The sequence below is a fragment of the Python bivittatus genome, unplaced genomic scaffold (assembly GCF_059951505.1).
Source record: "Python bivittatus isolate LINGU-HERP-01145 unplaced genomic scaffold, Pbiv_v1 ctg000690_np1212, whole genome shotgun sequence".
NCBI classification, from domain to species: domain Eukaryota; kingdom Metazoa; phylum Chordata; class Lepidosauria; order Squamata; family Pythonidae; genus Python; species Python bivittatus.
This window is the reverse complement of record NW_028277096.1, coordinates 19,698,085-19,713,273: the sequence shown is the minus strand read 5'-3', so window position 1 is coordinate 19,713,273 and position 15,189 is coordinate 19,698,085. Positions and strand designations below refer to the sequence as shown.

Genomic DNA, 15,189 nt, shown 5'->3' with positions numbered 1-15,189 from the left:
TTAATTTGCTGGTTTTCCCCCCCTGCAAATGAAGAGAATATTAGGGTCTATTTTTATCTTTCCCAAGAAGTTTTGATGGCGTGCCAGGTTCATTTATGAGAGCCAGGGTAAAATATTGGTTAAGGCAGTGTTTCTCAACCTTGGCCACTTTAAGATGAGTGGACTTCAACTCCCAGAATTCCCCAGCCAGCATGGCTGGCTGGGGAATTCTGGGAGTTGTAGTCCACACATCTTAAAGTTGTTGAGGTTGAGAAACACTGGGTTAAGGTATTATACTAGAATTGTTGAGACTGAGGTTCTAGTCTACCCTTAATTGTGAAAACTCACATGGTGATTATGAACTTGTTTCCCATTATAACCTACCTCACGGGGTTATTACTGCAAGTGTAAAATGAGGAGAGGTTCTCATGTAATCTTCTCTGAACTTCTGAAGAAAACTCAAGATATAAATAAATGAATAAAATTTGGGTGGACCATTTCAAAGTTAGTTTTAGAGGCTTCCACGTGCTGTGGCTTATTTACTTATTTTAACATTTCCTGATATACTCCTTCAACCATGAGGCATTCCAGGGAAGCATACATACACTTCAAAAGCAGATAACATATTTTAGCAATAAAAATTAAATCAGTACAATTGGGGGTTGTGACTGTTCAACCAGCAAAGTAAGCAATCAATTTAAAATGCCATGGCAAATAAAAAAACTATATATTTTGACTTGGCACCCAAAAGAATACAGAATTTATGCTACCCTGGTGTTGCACGCATCTGCATGATATACGGTTGAGAAGGTGGGGTTCTCAGAAGTATCATCTTTTTAAATTAAGGAATGCCATCACCTGCTGGATGAATGTTGGAAGGAAGCTGATGAGGGTGGGCTGCTCTGTGAATGAGATACATTTTATCTTAGGACTGCTGAGAACTGGATAGAACATTTACCCCAAAGGAAGATAAATTTAAGATGATAACCCCCATAAAGAAAGAATGGGCAGAGAAAAATATTATAGACATAGACATAAATCTTCTGCAGCGCCCAACTTCCTCTCTCCTAATCAACCTAAGGTTGCCAAGTCCAGATGAAACCAGTCCTGGAGATTTCCCCACTCCCTTGCATAAATGTGCCCATGCGACAGACTTCTGTATATATGTAACTGCTGGAAAGCAGGTATTAGATAACGACCCCAGCAACAGTAATATACCAAGAACAATATGAAATGTTTAATATGGGATTAAATTGAATTGAAGTGTCTGTAAAAAAAGGATCCTATTTATAAAATTGATTCCCCATCTGTATTACTGACCATTCACTCTCCCACAAATAAATCCATATCAAGCCCAGGAGCATATAATTATGCACTCACACACACATACACACACTCATGCACATGACATAACATTGCCCTCCATTCTTCTTTCAGCAAAAAATTTAGAGAATAGGATAGAAATATGGAAATATTTTGAGGATAAGGGAATGTTAGCTGGGAAGAGAAAGTGGGGTACGAAACTGGATGAAGATGAAGCAGAGGGAACAGGTAACTGGGCAGGAAAAGAGGGAAGCCTTATTGAAGTGGCATAGAAATAGTTAACCAGGGAAGCAGTTGGGATGAAGGTGGAGAGATGACCACAACCATTTGTAGCTCCTGCTAATTCTCTTTTTTTCAACAGAGTTTTGTTCTCTGAGAATCTAGATCATTGTTTCTCAACCTTGGCCACTTGAAGATGTGTGGACTTCAAGATGTGTGGAGTTCTGGGAGTTGAAGTCCACACATCTTCAAGTGGCCAAGGTTGAGAAACACTGATCTAGATGAATCTAAGATGCTCATGTAATTGCACCGGGGGGGGGGGCGGGATTCTTGTCTTCCTGTGGGTAAATTTCATATGGAATGTTTTCTGTGAAATAAATACATTCTTTCCAACAGTGGTTGGTATTTTCAGGACTCATTATGTGCTGTGATTTTATGAAAATCTGTAAATGATTTTTTTGGTGACAGTCATTTAGTTTGTTAAGGTAATTAGCTCCCCCCCGCCCCCGCCATTTGAGGTTTAGGTGCTGTAACTAGCAAAAAAGAAAATGTTTGGAAATGTGAGACCTGTTTGAATCTCAGGAACCACAGGGATGGCTGAACCAGTTGCAGTAATGTTGCGTAGCTTGTTCGCTCCTCGCGTTACGACCGGATGAATTATTCAAAATAAGCATCAATGTAGACTTGATTAGTTTGCAAAGACTGCAAGCTGAAATATTTGGTTTTTCTTAGGGTAGATTTTGGATTGTCTGGACTCAGAATTTCCCAAACATCTATGGAGTTACTCACCACCCTAAAACTTTGTTATTTGGAAGATTAACCGTTAGGATCTGAAAGAGCCTAACCACCAGTTACCTATTGAAAATGACTGCTTGCTTAATTTATAATCAATACTTCAAATATGACAAGTACTGGTGGGCAGTTTTGAGTAATCAGGTGAATGTTTTTTTCCTCTTAGTTGCAGGTTTGCCTGGCAGGAACAGCTGATTTCTCTTACGTTATTGGAGCTTGATCCAAACGGTTGAACTATTTGGTTGACATTGTCAGAAAGTGGCAAGTTTTCACGCTTATTAGTAATTCCTCTAAAAATGACAGCTTGAAACATAGTTGGTTTCTTTGACCTTGCTTTTTGCAGTCTGCCTGAGAGATGCCGATAAAACATTATTGTCTTACCCAGAAAGGGCTTATATTAAGATAAGCAATTAAATTGGTGTCAAAGAAACGGCTTCATGCCACACTGGATGAATATAGCCCACTACAGTATGTGATCTATCCTCTGACTTTTAAATTTCATATTTTAAGTTACCAGCTCTGGTTAATATAATCATGATGATAACTGTATTCTTTTCTGAGATAAACCATCTATCACTATTATTAATAGATGATTTTTTCCCTTTTCAAGTTCAGCATGGCTGTTTCGAGTGTTCCAAGGTCGAAACAAAACCTGTGGTTCAAGAGCTTTGTTGCTTTACTGACACTTGGCATGCCACAGCCTACACCCTCAAAACAACCTGAAAACAGACCACCCAACCTTAAAACGCATTGTTCTCACAATCCTGAGTTCAAATAAACAGTGTACATTCAAGGTTGGAATAAAACTTTCAGGTAGTTTCACATTTTGTTCTGACCAAACCCAGCGAACCTGCTCTCACCAACAAAATATTTCTAGTAGGGTTTGTTGTTGTTGTTTTGAATTCAAAACAAGATACAGATCCCATTTCATTGATATCCCTAGTGGTTGGGCAAACAAAGGTGAAGGGGCTGTAAAGCCTTCTAAATGCCAGCTGTCAAAACAATTGGTTTTAAAAAGTGATACATAAACTGTTGACATGAGAAGCCAATACAATGGAACCACAAAACTGGTGTATCAAAATGTTGCTAGGGACCTTGTTTAAACCTTCCATAAAATCAGAAGGAGACAAGATTTATTTTTTATTTATTTATTTTTATTTAATTATTATTACATTTATATGCTACCCATCCCCCCCCCCCAGGGTGACTCTGGGTGGCTTACAATTAAAAACCAAGACAATAAAGACAATAAAAATATAAATATCTCCCGGTTAAAATCACAAATAACAATTCTGTAAAAACCAATATACAATTCAAGATGAGTCTGCCATTTTACTTCCTTCACCAGGTGAGTCAAGCAATTTCCTTTTTTAAATTGCACATAACCTGCCATTGATAGAGGCCGAGGCAGCATAGTCAGTCACCTCCCCCAAGGTAGCCCATTGAGATCATTGGCTAAGCCAGTTTTTGAGCTTGAGTTCCATTAGTCCAAGTGCAAAAATTGGTGTTATGACATCTGACAGATCCCCCAGAGGATTCTCAAGCATTAAAACAATAGAACAAAATTTAAAAATTTCCAAAAGAGCTTGAGAGAACTGAAACACAAGAACCCTGAAATCCTAGCGATTTGGGAAAGGAGGGAAAGGAACCAGAATCTGTGTCCTAAATCATATACGCCTTCCTAATCTTTGTCCCTAGTCTTATATCTTGGGCTTTCTTTACTGCAGTTTTCCCCACGGACCTGATTCTGCCACATGTGGACGATGCCCCAGGGCAGTTTTGCTTGGAGACGCTGCTCATTTGGGACATCTTCTTGTCCATTGAATGACGACCCCGAACAAAGTCAAGGGAGCCTGTCTCTTAGCTTGTAATTCAGTCCTTTGCACGTGCTTATTTCATGATGATGACCAGTCCAAAGAGCTGAAGTGAAATCCTATTATGAAACTGGCTTGGAGTTAAGGACTCAGGGCCATCTGGTAATGAGATCACAAATGGCGCAATGCTAAATATACTCCACTTTGTTCCTAGATACTGGGAAATGTTTCATCTGCACCAATGTTAAGTGTTGTTATAACTTAATGAGGAAAATGTTGCTGGAACTCTCATTCTGGGATAAATCCCAAATCCTACAAAGGGTACAGGCTCCCCCCGCTAGTCATAATGCCCAGATTCCCAGGTTTTATTTATTTATTTATTTTTTGAAAAGAACTATTATGTAGCCATTCAAAAACCTGAAATATAAAGCAACTTTCTGTCTGTTTGGTAAGGAAGACCTTTCTTTTCAGCATTCTTGGCCAACAGGTTAGCAGTTTTAGCAATAATTGGCATAAACTCTGTCTGGAAAAGGAAACACTGTTTTCTTTTTTTTAAAAAGAAAGGATTATAGGGTAGCTCTGATTGGGCAGTTGTGCATCTACTTAATATCAAAAGATAGGTACAAAAGGCAGGAGTTTATAATTCTCTTCTTTTAAAAACTGGTGATTTTTTTCATTTTAAATATTTCAAGAAGTTACTCTGCCAAGGCATTCCAGTAAATCTATAGCTATATAAAAAGCTAAAGTCTCCGTCAAGTGGATCCCGCTGACTTCATTTAGTCTGACATTTTCTTGGCAGCAATATGGAAGTGGTGTGCCATTATCTTCTTTTGATACTTTTACAACTTCCCAGTCTAGCACATATCCCTAGGATTTCCTTGAGGTCTTCTATCCAAATACTGACTCTTCTTGGCTTCCTTTTCAAGTTTAGACATAGTCAGCCAAGCCCTGCTATCTGTAAATGTTTTGAAAAGCAGGACAGGGCTGAGATACTGAATTATACCTGGGAGGGATGGGGTATCCAGTGGTATCTTATTTTCATGGCATGTTGAAGATGTATATATACATGTCTCCGTATGTTTGCATTTGGAGAGAGAGAGAGAAATGCATTATGTGGGTAAATGGGGAGGCTGTGGGTGCTAGTTGCCACCTGTAAAGCCCTGCATGGCGTAGGGCCACATTACTTGTGGGCATGCTTGTCTCTGATGTCTTTGCGTGCCCCACCCGGACTGTCAGGGCGAGTGTGCTGCAGGTCGCATCTATTAGGGAGCATCCTCTGATGGGACCTAGAAGTCGTGCCTTCTCTGTTGGCTCAAAATCTGTTACTTTTGTAAAATGCTAAAGACCTGGTTGTTCCTTTAGGCTTTTGGACTAGGAAGTTAAGTGAGCTCTCTTGGCTAGTGAGTTTGGTGCTAATCCTTGGACTGGAAATTGAATGTTCTTAGACCTTGTGCATATGCTTATATTTATCTTGTTGGTTTTGATTATTATTTATACTGTGTTTTGTTTCAGATTTATTTATTTGCTTTATATGGCCGCTCATCTCACAATAGTGACTCTGGGCAATTTACAACATTTAAAAACAACAAAAAACTTAATATAAAAAACCAGCAATACATGCAGTAACCAAGGAACCAAACCAGTCTAGACACAGCAGTAACAACTTCATGGGATCCCACTAACACTGACCACCATGCTTGGGAACATATCCATGTCTTAAAGGCCTTCTAAAATTCTTGTTCACCACCTACAGCCACTGTATTGTGAGATGGGTGGCTCTGGGGTTTGGGCCCTCTGGCTCAGGAACTATGCCATCTTTGTACTGGATGGGGTTGTACTGCCCCAAAGAGGCCCGGTGCACAACTTGGTGGTCCTCCTAGTCTCATGGCTCCTGCTCAAAGAGCAGGTGGCAGTCATGGCTAGGGGGGCTTTTGCACAGCTTTGTGTTGTGTGTCGGTTGCGCCTGTTTCTGGACCTGGGGGCTCTGCTCACTGTCAACAGGTGGTTCCATCTTGGCAACTCTTTAAACCAAATGCATCATTTTCTGGGACCATGCACCAGCTGCAGAAGGCCACAGTGCAATCTGGGGAAAAGACACAGCCACTAGGTAGAGTTAAATGGGTGCCCCTGTGTGCACCAAAGCATATTTTTGCTTTTAGATCCAAAGCACTGCATAACCCTAACTTTTACTCATTGAAAAAAAGAGGCTGCACCAGTACCCTGATTTCTCAAGGTCACGCCTGTATGTCTGATATGCTTTAAGTACTATTTATTTGCCTGCATTACCAGAAATGATAGACCTGTTTTCTGACACTATCAGGACTTTAAAAAAAAAAAAAAGTACAACTAGACACAGACACAAGACCTGTAGTTCTGGGAACAAACATGAACTCATGAGAACACTGATGCAGTATAAAATTGAAGGATTGTGAAAGTTGTGTTGTCTTAGCAGATGAAAGTAGTCGCTGCACAAGATAAAAATAAAGTGAGCTCGAAATCCATTTCTCCTCATTCCTACTGCAAAAGATGTTGCTCTTTCCATAGCAGCCTCTCCAGTGTTTCCAAAAGGAAGAGGAGGACTATAGTTCATTGGGGTGGCCTCCCTACATAGGGTTGAGAAGGACTCCGACCTGAAATTCTAGGGTGTTGCTGCTGCCCAGCTGCATAGGTAATACTGAGCAAGGTGGACCAATGGCCTGTCTTGATATGATTGCTTCCTAGATCCCTGTTCTAGAACAGGTGGTAGTGGGGGTCCTTTCCTGACAAAACACAAAACAAAGCATATGTACAAGGTTATACATGCTATGGTATGTTATAGGGACCCATACAAATTACTAGCACATCATCTTTTAGTTTTCACATTCACCCTCCCAAATTATGGATTCAACGTCATATCTACATGTTGTCCTTCACATACTTCACATTTTTAACTCTATAATCAGGTGGTTCTTTTGAAATTCAGTAGCTTAGCTAGGAATGTTGGGATCTTTCTTGTTTTCTCCAGACTCAGTCAGTTTTATGAAGATTTTCAAACATTTATGCTTCTTGTACAAATCAGAGTTAAGGCTTCAATGAGTGAAAGCTCTTTCCACCATGATGGTAATGGAATTATTTGGATTTTACCCTCTCACCTGGCTTCTGTAGCCCTTGAAGTCCTAAATCAAGGGTCAAAAGTGTTGGATTATACAAGAGCTTGAAGATGATTCTTCAGAGAACAAAACTCAAACCAACTGATTCAAATTAAAAAAGGGGGGACATTTAAGCTAAATGTTAGGAAGAATGTCATGAATGGTATATGCAATTTAAGAGCCCAGTGCAATCTTTCACTTAGATAGCTGTCTGTTGTGGAAGTTGAAGAAATAAAGCTTCTGTGTGCACAGTCTTCTGTATACTATTTGTTGTCAGTTGTTTCTCAGTCCAGAAGATTTTGTTTAGTTTCTCTCTTAGAGTAGAAGCATTAGTCTAATTCTACTTCTTTAGAATTAGTTAAGAAATGGTGTTGAGTGAGATATCCATAAAGGACAAGGGCCATTTGGGACTTTTCCTTTTCCGACTCAGTGGTCTTCTTAATTTGGAGTGGCATGGGCTGTGATTTGCTTTGCATTCCAGTTTATTAACCACCTTCTCTAAGTGGGGAGGGGAATACTGCCATTCAGATAGTGAACTTCAACTCCCAGGTCTCCCCAGCCAGCACAGTCATTGCGGAGAATTCTGGGAATCATATTCCATATATGGAGAGTGCCCAGATTTGAAAAAGCTGTGCTAAAGAGATTATACTGAAAGTGGTACTGTGAACTATTTTAGGAAGTTTGGCTCGGTTTGAATAAAATTCTACTGGACAATCTCCTGAGTAAATATTTGCAGTCCTCTTCTATGGTCCTTTGAACAATGTAATAAATGGATAGTGCTTTGAATCAATAAAGCAATCATTCATACAGTTGCAAGAAAAAGTATGTGAATCTTTTGGAATTTCATGGTGTTCTGCATTAATTTGTCATAAAAGGTGATCTGACCATCATCTAAGTCAAGAGTATTGACAAATATAATGTGCCTAAAATAATAACACAAAAACAATTCTGATCCTTCATGTCTTTATTGAGAACAACCATAAAAACCTCATAGTGCTAGTGGAAAAAGTATGTGAACCCTTGAGTTGACCTCAAAAAAGCTAATTGGAGTCAGGTGTTAGCATACCTGGAGTCTTGTTAAGAAAATGAGTTTGGAGGTGTGGACTAGAGCTACATTGACTGATAAAAACCATTCAAACGTTTTGAGTTTGCTCCGCACAAGAAGAATATGCTTATGTGAGCCATGCCTTGCCAAAAAGAGCTTTCAGAGGATCTATGATCAAGAATTGTTGATTTACATAAAGCTGGAAAGGGTTACAAAATGATTTCAAAGACCTTAGAAATTCACCAGTCTACAGTTAGGCAAACGATCTACAAATGGAGACACTTTGGGACTGTGGCTACTCTACCAAGAAGTGGGCGCCAGTCAAAATGACCCCAAGAGCACAATGAAGACTCATCAATGAGGTAAAGAAACAACCCCGAGTGACAGCCAAAGATTTGAAGGCATCATTGGAACTGGCTAACATCTATGTTCATGAGTCTACAGTACGTAAAACATTGAACAAGCAGGGTGTCTATGGCAGGACACCACGAAGGAAGCCGCTGCTTACTACAAAGAACATTGCTGCACGCCTGAAGTTTGCGAAAGAGCACATTGACACTCCACAGCAGTATTGGCAAAATGTTTTGTGGACTGATGAAACAAAGATTGAACTATTTGAAAAGAACACGTAGCACTACATCTGGCGTAAAAAGGGGACTGCATATCATCATGAAAACATCATCCCAATCGTAAAGTATAGTGGAGGAAACATCATGATTTGGGCCTGCTTTGTTGCATCAGGGCCTGACCAGCTTGCAGTCATTGAGGGGAAGATGAATTCCCAAGCGTATCAAAAACTTCTTCAGGATAATGTGAGAATGTCTGTACGTCAGCTGAAACTCTGTAGAAGTTGGGTGATGCAACAGGACAATGACCCAAAACACCGAAGCAAGTCCACAACAGAATGGCTTCAGAAAAACAAAATCCACCTTTTGGAGTGGCCAAGTCAGAGCCCAGACCTCAACCCAATAGAGATGCTATGGAATGACTTGAAGAGAGCCATACACATGAGACATCCAAAGAATATGACAGAGCTACAGCAGTTCTGCCAGGATGAATGGGCTAAAATCCCTCCTGAACGATGTGCAGGTCTGATCCACAGCTACAGGAAGCGCCTGGTTGAGGTTATTGCTGCCAAGGAGGGGTCAACCAGTTATTGATTCCAAGGGTTCACTTACTTTTTCCACTAGCATTTTGAATGTTGAATGAGTGTGTTCAATAAAGACATGAAGGATCAGAATTGTTTTTGTGTTATTATTTTAGGCACATTATATTTGTCAATACTCTTGACTTAGATGATGGTCAGATCACCTTTTATGACAAATTAATGCAGAACACCATGAAATTCCAAAAGGTTCACATACTTTTTCTTGCAACTGTATGTATGGATATTTTTCTTGCAACTGTATGTACGGATATTTTTTTCATTGCCTTCTTTGGTGACTTGACATACTGTAGGGGTACACAGATGTATCTGCCAGTGCTCTGGCTCACATTGCCTCTGACGGTGGAACCAATTTACCCAGATGATGGTGGGCTCCCCTCTACTGGGCTTTTTCAAACAGTGGCTGGATGGACATTTATCAGGAGTGCTTTGGTTTGGATTCCTTCACTGAGTAGAGGATTGGATTTGTCATCTTCAGTGGCATCTTCCAATTTGATGATTTTATGGACTAGGTTGTTGCCTGTCAAAAATATTGGTTGGTGATGAGCAAACTTGGTTTCCTCTGCACTGTGGACTCCACATACGGCTCTCTGTTCCTTCTCCCATAAAACAATCCATATTACTGGAACTGCTCCTTTTAGCTTGTTACCTACATAAAGTGACTGACACAAAACACTTGACTTTAAAGGTACAATTTTCATTTGCCTGACTTTGATCGTCTTGGCTTTTATGCAGTGGAAGAATCAGATATCATTGATCTTGAGAAACGATATTGGCTCCTGAAAGCTCAATCAAGAACAGGGCGTTTTGATCTGGAAACATTTGGCCTCCTGGTTTCCCCTCCCATTCATCCATCTTTGAGTGAAGGTATGTAAAGTCCTTTGATGATCTCTTATTGTTTTTGTTTCAGTATTTAATGGAATTGTGTGGATTTCACAGCTGGCCATGTCAGTCCCAACATGTGTGCTCCTAGAGGTTTGTCCCACCTCAGAAGCTCTGTGTAGACAACAAATACTAAACTTGTAACAACTCCATTAAAAGTGTATGAAGGTGGCACACTTCATAGAAGCCAAAAGGAGAGGGGGATAATTTGCCCTATAGAAGAGGAAGCAATGAAAAAATAAATGCTTGATAGGAGGAAAATCTTGAGTATCTTCCCACAAGAGCTTCTAGGTTTGCTAGCTAGGAATTCTGGAAATGTTAGTTGTAACACATCTGGAGGTTACCAAATTGAACATTGTTCCTTTTCCCCTTGTTGAGAATAAGGGAGGCGACCTTGACAGAAATAGGCAAGAACTGTTACCTAGATAAAGAGGGATGAAACATTCTTTAAGTCCTAGGAAACAAGATAGTATTTGGAAGTGACTCAGACAAACGCCTCCCTGATTCACTGTGGCATAAGAAGGAGGGAAAGTACAGTACCATCAGACTTGCAAAATTCTGTTATTATAACCCATCTCAATAGTGTATTTTTAGTCTTCCTGTGAAGTTGATTTTCTGGTCTGGTCTGCCTAGTGGTGCTGACATCCTCTTCTTTTTGTGTGTACTGGAGTTGGGCTGATTGGAGCTGAAACCTGATTAAACTTGACATGTGATGCATGGTGGGAAAGAGAAAGGAAAACTCATTGTGGAAGCTGGCACCATCTGGATTCCTGCTCTCCTTCCAGAGAGTCATTTCTACCAGTTGCCCTCTGGGAAGAATCTCAGAAGGAGCCCTATTCTGTAATTACTTAAATGTTAGAGACTCAGAAAATCAGAAATTGTAATGGGTAAAATAAACCAGTAAAAATGATTGAGAGGTGGTTGAGACTGACTGCATTCCTCCTTTGGTAAGATACCATTCAAATGGACTGAGAAACTACCATTAACAGGAAAAAGACCGGGGTGTTAAGCCATGGTTTCCGGGAACAGGAGACTGGCTGGACACTTCCTTCTTTGGGGGCATATTGCGAAGAGTCAGTGTGCATAGCAAAAAGCTAGCCCAGTGTTTCTCGACCTTAGCAACTTTAAGATGAGTGGACTTCAACTCCCAGAATTCCATGGCCACTCATCTTAAAGTTGCTAAGGCTAGTCTGTATCTCAGCTAGTTAAATTATGATTTGATTGTCAAACGGAGCCCTATCTATACTGAAACAAGCTCACCCTTCTGCTTTGGGACCACTTGCAGGCCTCTTTAACGCCTTTGATGAAAACCGTGACAATCACATAGACTTCAAAGAAATCTCCTGCGGACTCTCGGCTTGCTGCAGGGGACCGCTGGCAGAAAGGCAGAAGTGTGAGTATGACTAGAAGGCTTCCCGTGCCCCCTTTCAGGCATGCCCGTCCAGCTGGCTGGCACGTGCTGCAGCACCATCTTTTGTGTATACACCTCCTCGCTCATCCCCTTCTGCTGATGACTTCTTTAATCCTCCTTGCGTGAACTCAGTCCCTACCCCTACCCCAGCAAGCAACCAGGTTTCCCAGTCCCAGCGCTGGGATTATGGCAGAGCCTTTGAGAGGCATGCTGGAAAGCATCTGTCAAAAATATGGAGTGTAACAGGAGTGGAATTCATTGATGAGCTCTCAGCTGGGCTCGCGCTCTCTGCGATTTTATTGCTTTTATGACCTGGAAATTTCAAAGTGTCTGTGCGGCTCACACAGACATGGACAGAAGCATGTAGTGTACAAGTTTTTCAAGAGGTTGGCATTTGCTGTCATTTCCTCCTGTGTATGCAGAGGTTGATCATTCCTGGGACTGTAGGAATAGTATGTAAAAACAGGGCTAAGTTTATTTCCTACAGATTTTTTTCCTTCTTTTTTGGAAAAAATAAGTCTTCTACATCTGTCTGCCTAATCTGCATTTTAAGGCTTTTTCCCCTTTTACTATTCTTTCTTGTATGGCTGCATGCACACATTAAGGAAATATAATCTCCTGTGATGGTTTCGAAACGAGGGCTTTTAAATGCTAATTCCTAATCATCTCCCAGCTCTATTAATTCAATATATTATTGTGAGTTACTTCCATTTTATGCCAATTACAATCAATTTTCTGGAAGAGGTTGTCTGGTTCATTGGTAGTCGATAACCCCCCCTTTTTTGGCTGGATTTTAATTTCTCTTTAATAAAATATTCATAAGCACAAACAGCTCTGTTTACGGCATTGACATTTGTGTCTGTGTGGATGCAGTATGTGAAGTGCCGGTGTGCTGCAAATGCCAATATTTGCTCTTTGGAAAAGGAAGAGTAAACAGATTATGTCGTTTATTACATCTCTGGTCCTGGTGTATTCCTATCCCTTCTCTCTCTAAAATAGATTTCCTTCCTCTAATGGAGGCTACTCTTCAAAAGAGTCTCTTGTGGGTCCTTTTGGCTCCGCCCTGTTTGCAGCTGCCCCTTCCCACTAATTTCCCAGTATCTGCACTTTTAAAAAAATGCATATATATATATATATATATATATATATATATATATATTTATATCCCACCTTTATTTTTATACAAGTCGAGGCAGCATGCATAATGCTCCCTCCTTCCATTTTCCCCACAACAACCCTGTGAGGTGGATCGGGCTGAGAGAGAGGGACTGGCCCAAAGTCACCCAGCTGGCTTCCACATCTAAAGGAGGACTAGAACTCACCGTCTCCCAATTTCTGTTCCAGCACCTTCACTGCTGCACCACACTGAACCTTCTAGTTTCTCAAGCTCTCCCTTTTCTTTGAACACCAGTCTTTTCTGTCTTGTGAGTTGTAAGTTTCCCAGGCTGCCTTCCCGTTCCATCCGAGAAAGTGGACAATTACTAGCTCAATTTAAAACCAAAAAATGGCCCTGTTTTTAAGGCTTTAAGAAAAAAAAAGAATGTGATATCTGCCTTTTAAAATTCAGGGTATCTTCACAGCATCTCATATCCCTGTATAAAAAAAAGGTTAAAACTTTTAACGTAATTTTTTGAGAAGTTAAAAGCAACTGTCAAGAAATGAAAATGAGGGGTAGAATTAGCAGTTAAATCTCAAAGATGTCAATTAAAAAAAAAATTCCTTAGCTTTGTGTGGTTTGACCCCACTCAGAATAACATAGTTTGCTAGGGCAAGGCTGGTGGCTTGCAACAAGGCCTTTTCTGTGGTGGCAGTTGGGTTTCGGCATTGCAACTTCCTGGAGACCAGACCAGAGAGGTTCATGGGTGGCTGGGTCTCAGATGAGCAGAGAACAAGAAGTTATTTGTCATGCGTCCATGGGAATTGCTTTACTGTTTATTCCTTTGTTTTTAATGATGGTTTTGTTGGTGACATTTAGACCTAACTGTACTTTACTGAGAGAACTGTACTGTGCAAACAGTAAAGTAAGCTATCACAATAATGAACTCCTCCAAATGTGACTTTCTTATGAAGCTGGAATAGCTCCATCCACACAGGAGGAGAAAGAACACAAGAAATCTAAAGGCCAAGTCCAGTCAGGACTGAGCATGCTCAGCAAGCATGAAATGATGACCGGCTTTAGGGGACAGAGAAGCAGAACATCTGTGGTGTGGGCCACACACATGGACAAGCATAAATATTCTACATTGAGTCACACCTGGGTGACCCTGTTATATCTGAGCAGTTCTTTAGTTCTTTTTTTTATTAATTTGTATTGAAAGTTTTACATAACTAAAAGACAAATACGGAAGTATAGAAAGAAAGCAAAAAAGAGAAAAGAAAAAGTGCAGAAAAGAATAAAGAAAAGAAAAGAAAAGAGAGAGTTGACTTCCATCGTTCTTTAAAGCAGTTACAAATCATTATCCCCCCTCCCTCCTTAACATTACAATAATCCCCTCAGCCCCTTGTTCAACCTTTTTTCAATGGATTTTTTCAAATCCAGAAATCACCATTTCACCTTTTTCCCATTTTCAGCAAAAGTCCATAAAAGGTTTCCAGTCTGTTATAAAAGTACTTACTTTTTTGTCCTTGACCAAAAAGGTTAGTTTTGCCATCTCTGCTAGCTCTGCATCTTCACAATCCATTCCTTCGTTGTGGGTGTTCCGGTATTTCTCCATCTTCATGCATATAATAATCTCGCTGCAGTTACTATATATAAAATCATTCTTCCATAAGTCTTTTCTAATTGACTATCCGTAAGTCCCAATAAAAGAAGTTCTAGTTTCATCTGTCAAAGTTAGTCTTCAAAATTCTTTGTATCATCATCAGCTGTTTAGTTCTAACTACAGTGGTACCTCGGGATACGAACTTAATCCGTTCCATGACTCTGGGCGTATCCCGAGTTGGTTGTAACCCGACGCAAATTTCCCCATAGGGTTCAGTGTAAATCCGGTTAATCCGTTCCGCCCTCCAAATTTGGTCGCACCCCGAAGCAAATTTTCCCATAAGGTTCAATGTAATTACCGTTAATCCGTTCTGGCGTCCGCGAACCACGCGTCAGGGGCGGGGAAACGGCCAGGCGCCGCGTGGTGCGGCGGGAAAACGGCTGGGTGCAGTGCGGCGGGAAAACGGCCGGGCGCGGCACGGCGCGGCACGGCGGGAAAACGGCCGGGCATGGCGCGGCAGGAAAACGGCCGGGCGCGGTGCGGCGGGAAAATGACCGGGCGCCACGCAGCACGGCAGGAAAATAGCCGCGGACCACGTGTCAGGGGCGGGAAAATGGCCGCAGACCACGTGTCCGGGCGGAAAAATGGCCGTACCCCGAGGCGGAGTTCGCACATCGAGGTAAATTTTTGCGGCCGGAGCTGGTCGTAACCCGAAAAGTTCATTAGTAG

At 41.0% G+C, this 15,189-nt stretch overlaps 1 protein-coding gene across 3 annotated transcripts in view; it reads left to right on the top strand.

Moving 5' to 3' along the window:
* The window catches only part of USP32 (ubiquitin specific peptidase 32), a 155,069-nt gene that overhangs the window by 84,949 nt on the left and 54,931 nt on the right, over positions 1–15,189 (top strand). For all 3 annotated transcript variants that reach the window (XM_088152594.1, XM_088152593.1, XM_088152592.1), the window contains exons 6-7: positions 10,201–10,332; positions 11,633–11,740. In XM_088152594.1, coding sequence (XP_088008720.1) covers positions 10,201–10,332; positions 11,633–11,740 — 240 coding nt within the window. The remainder of the gene's footprint in view (positions 1–10,200; positions 10,333–11,632; positions 11,741–15,189) is intronic.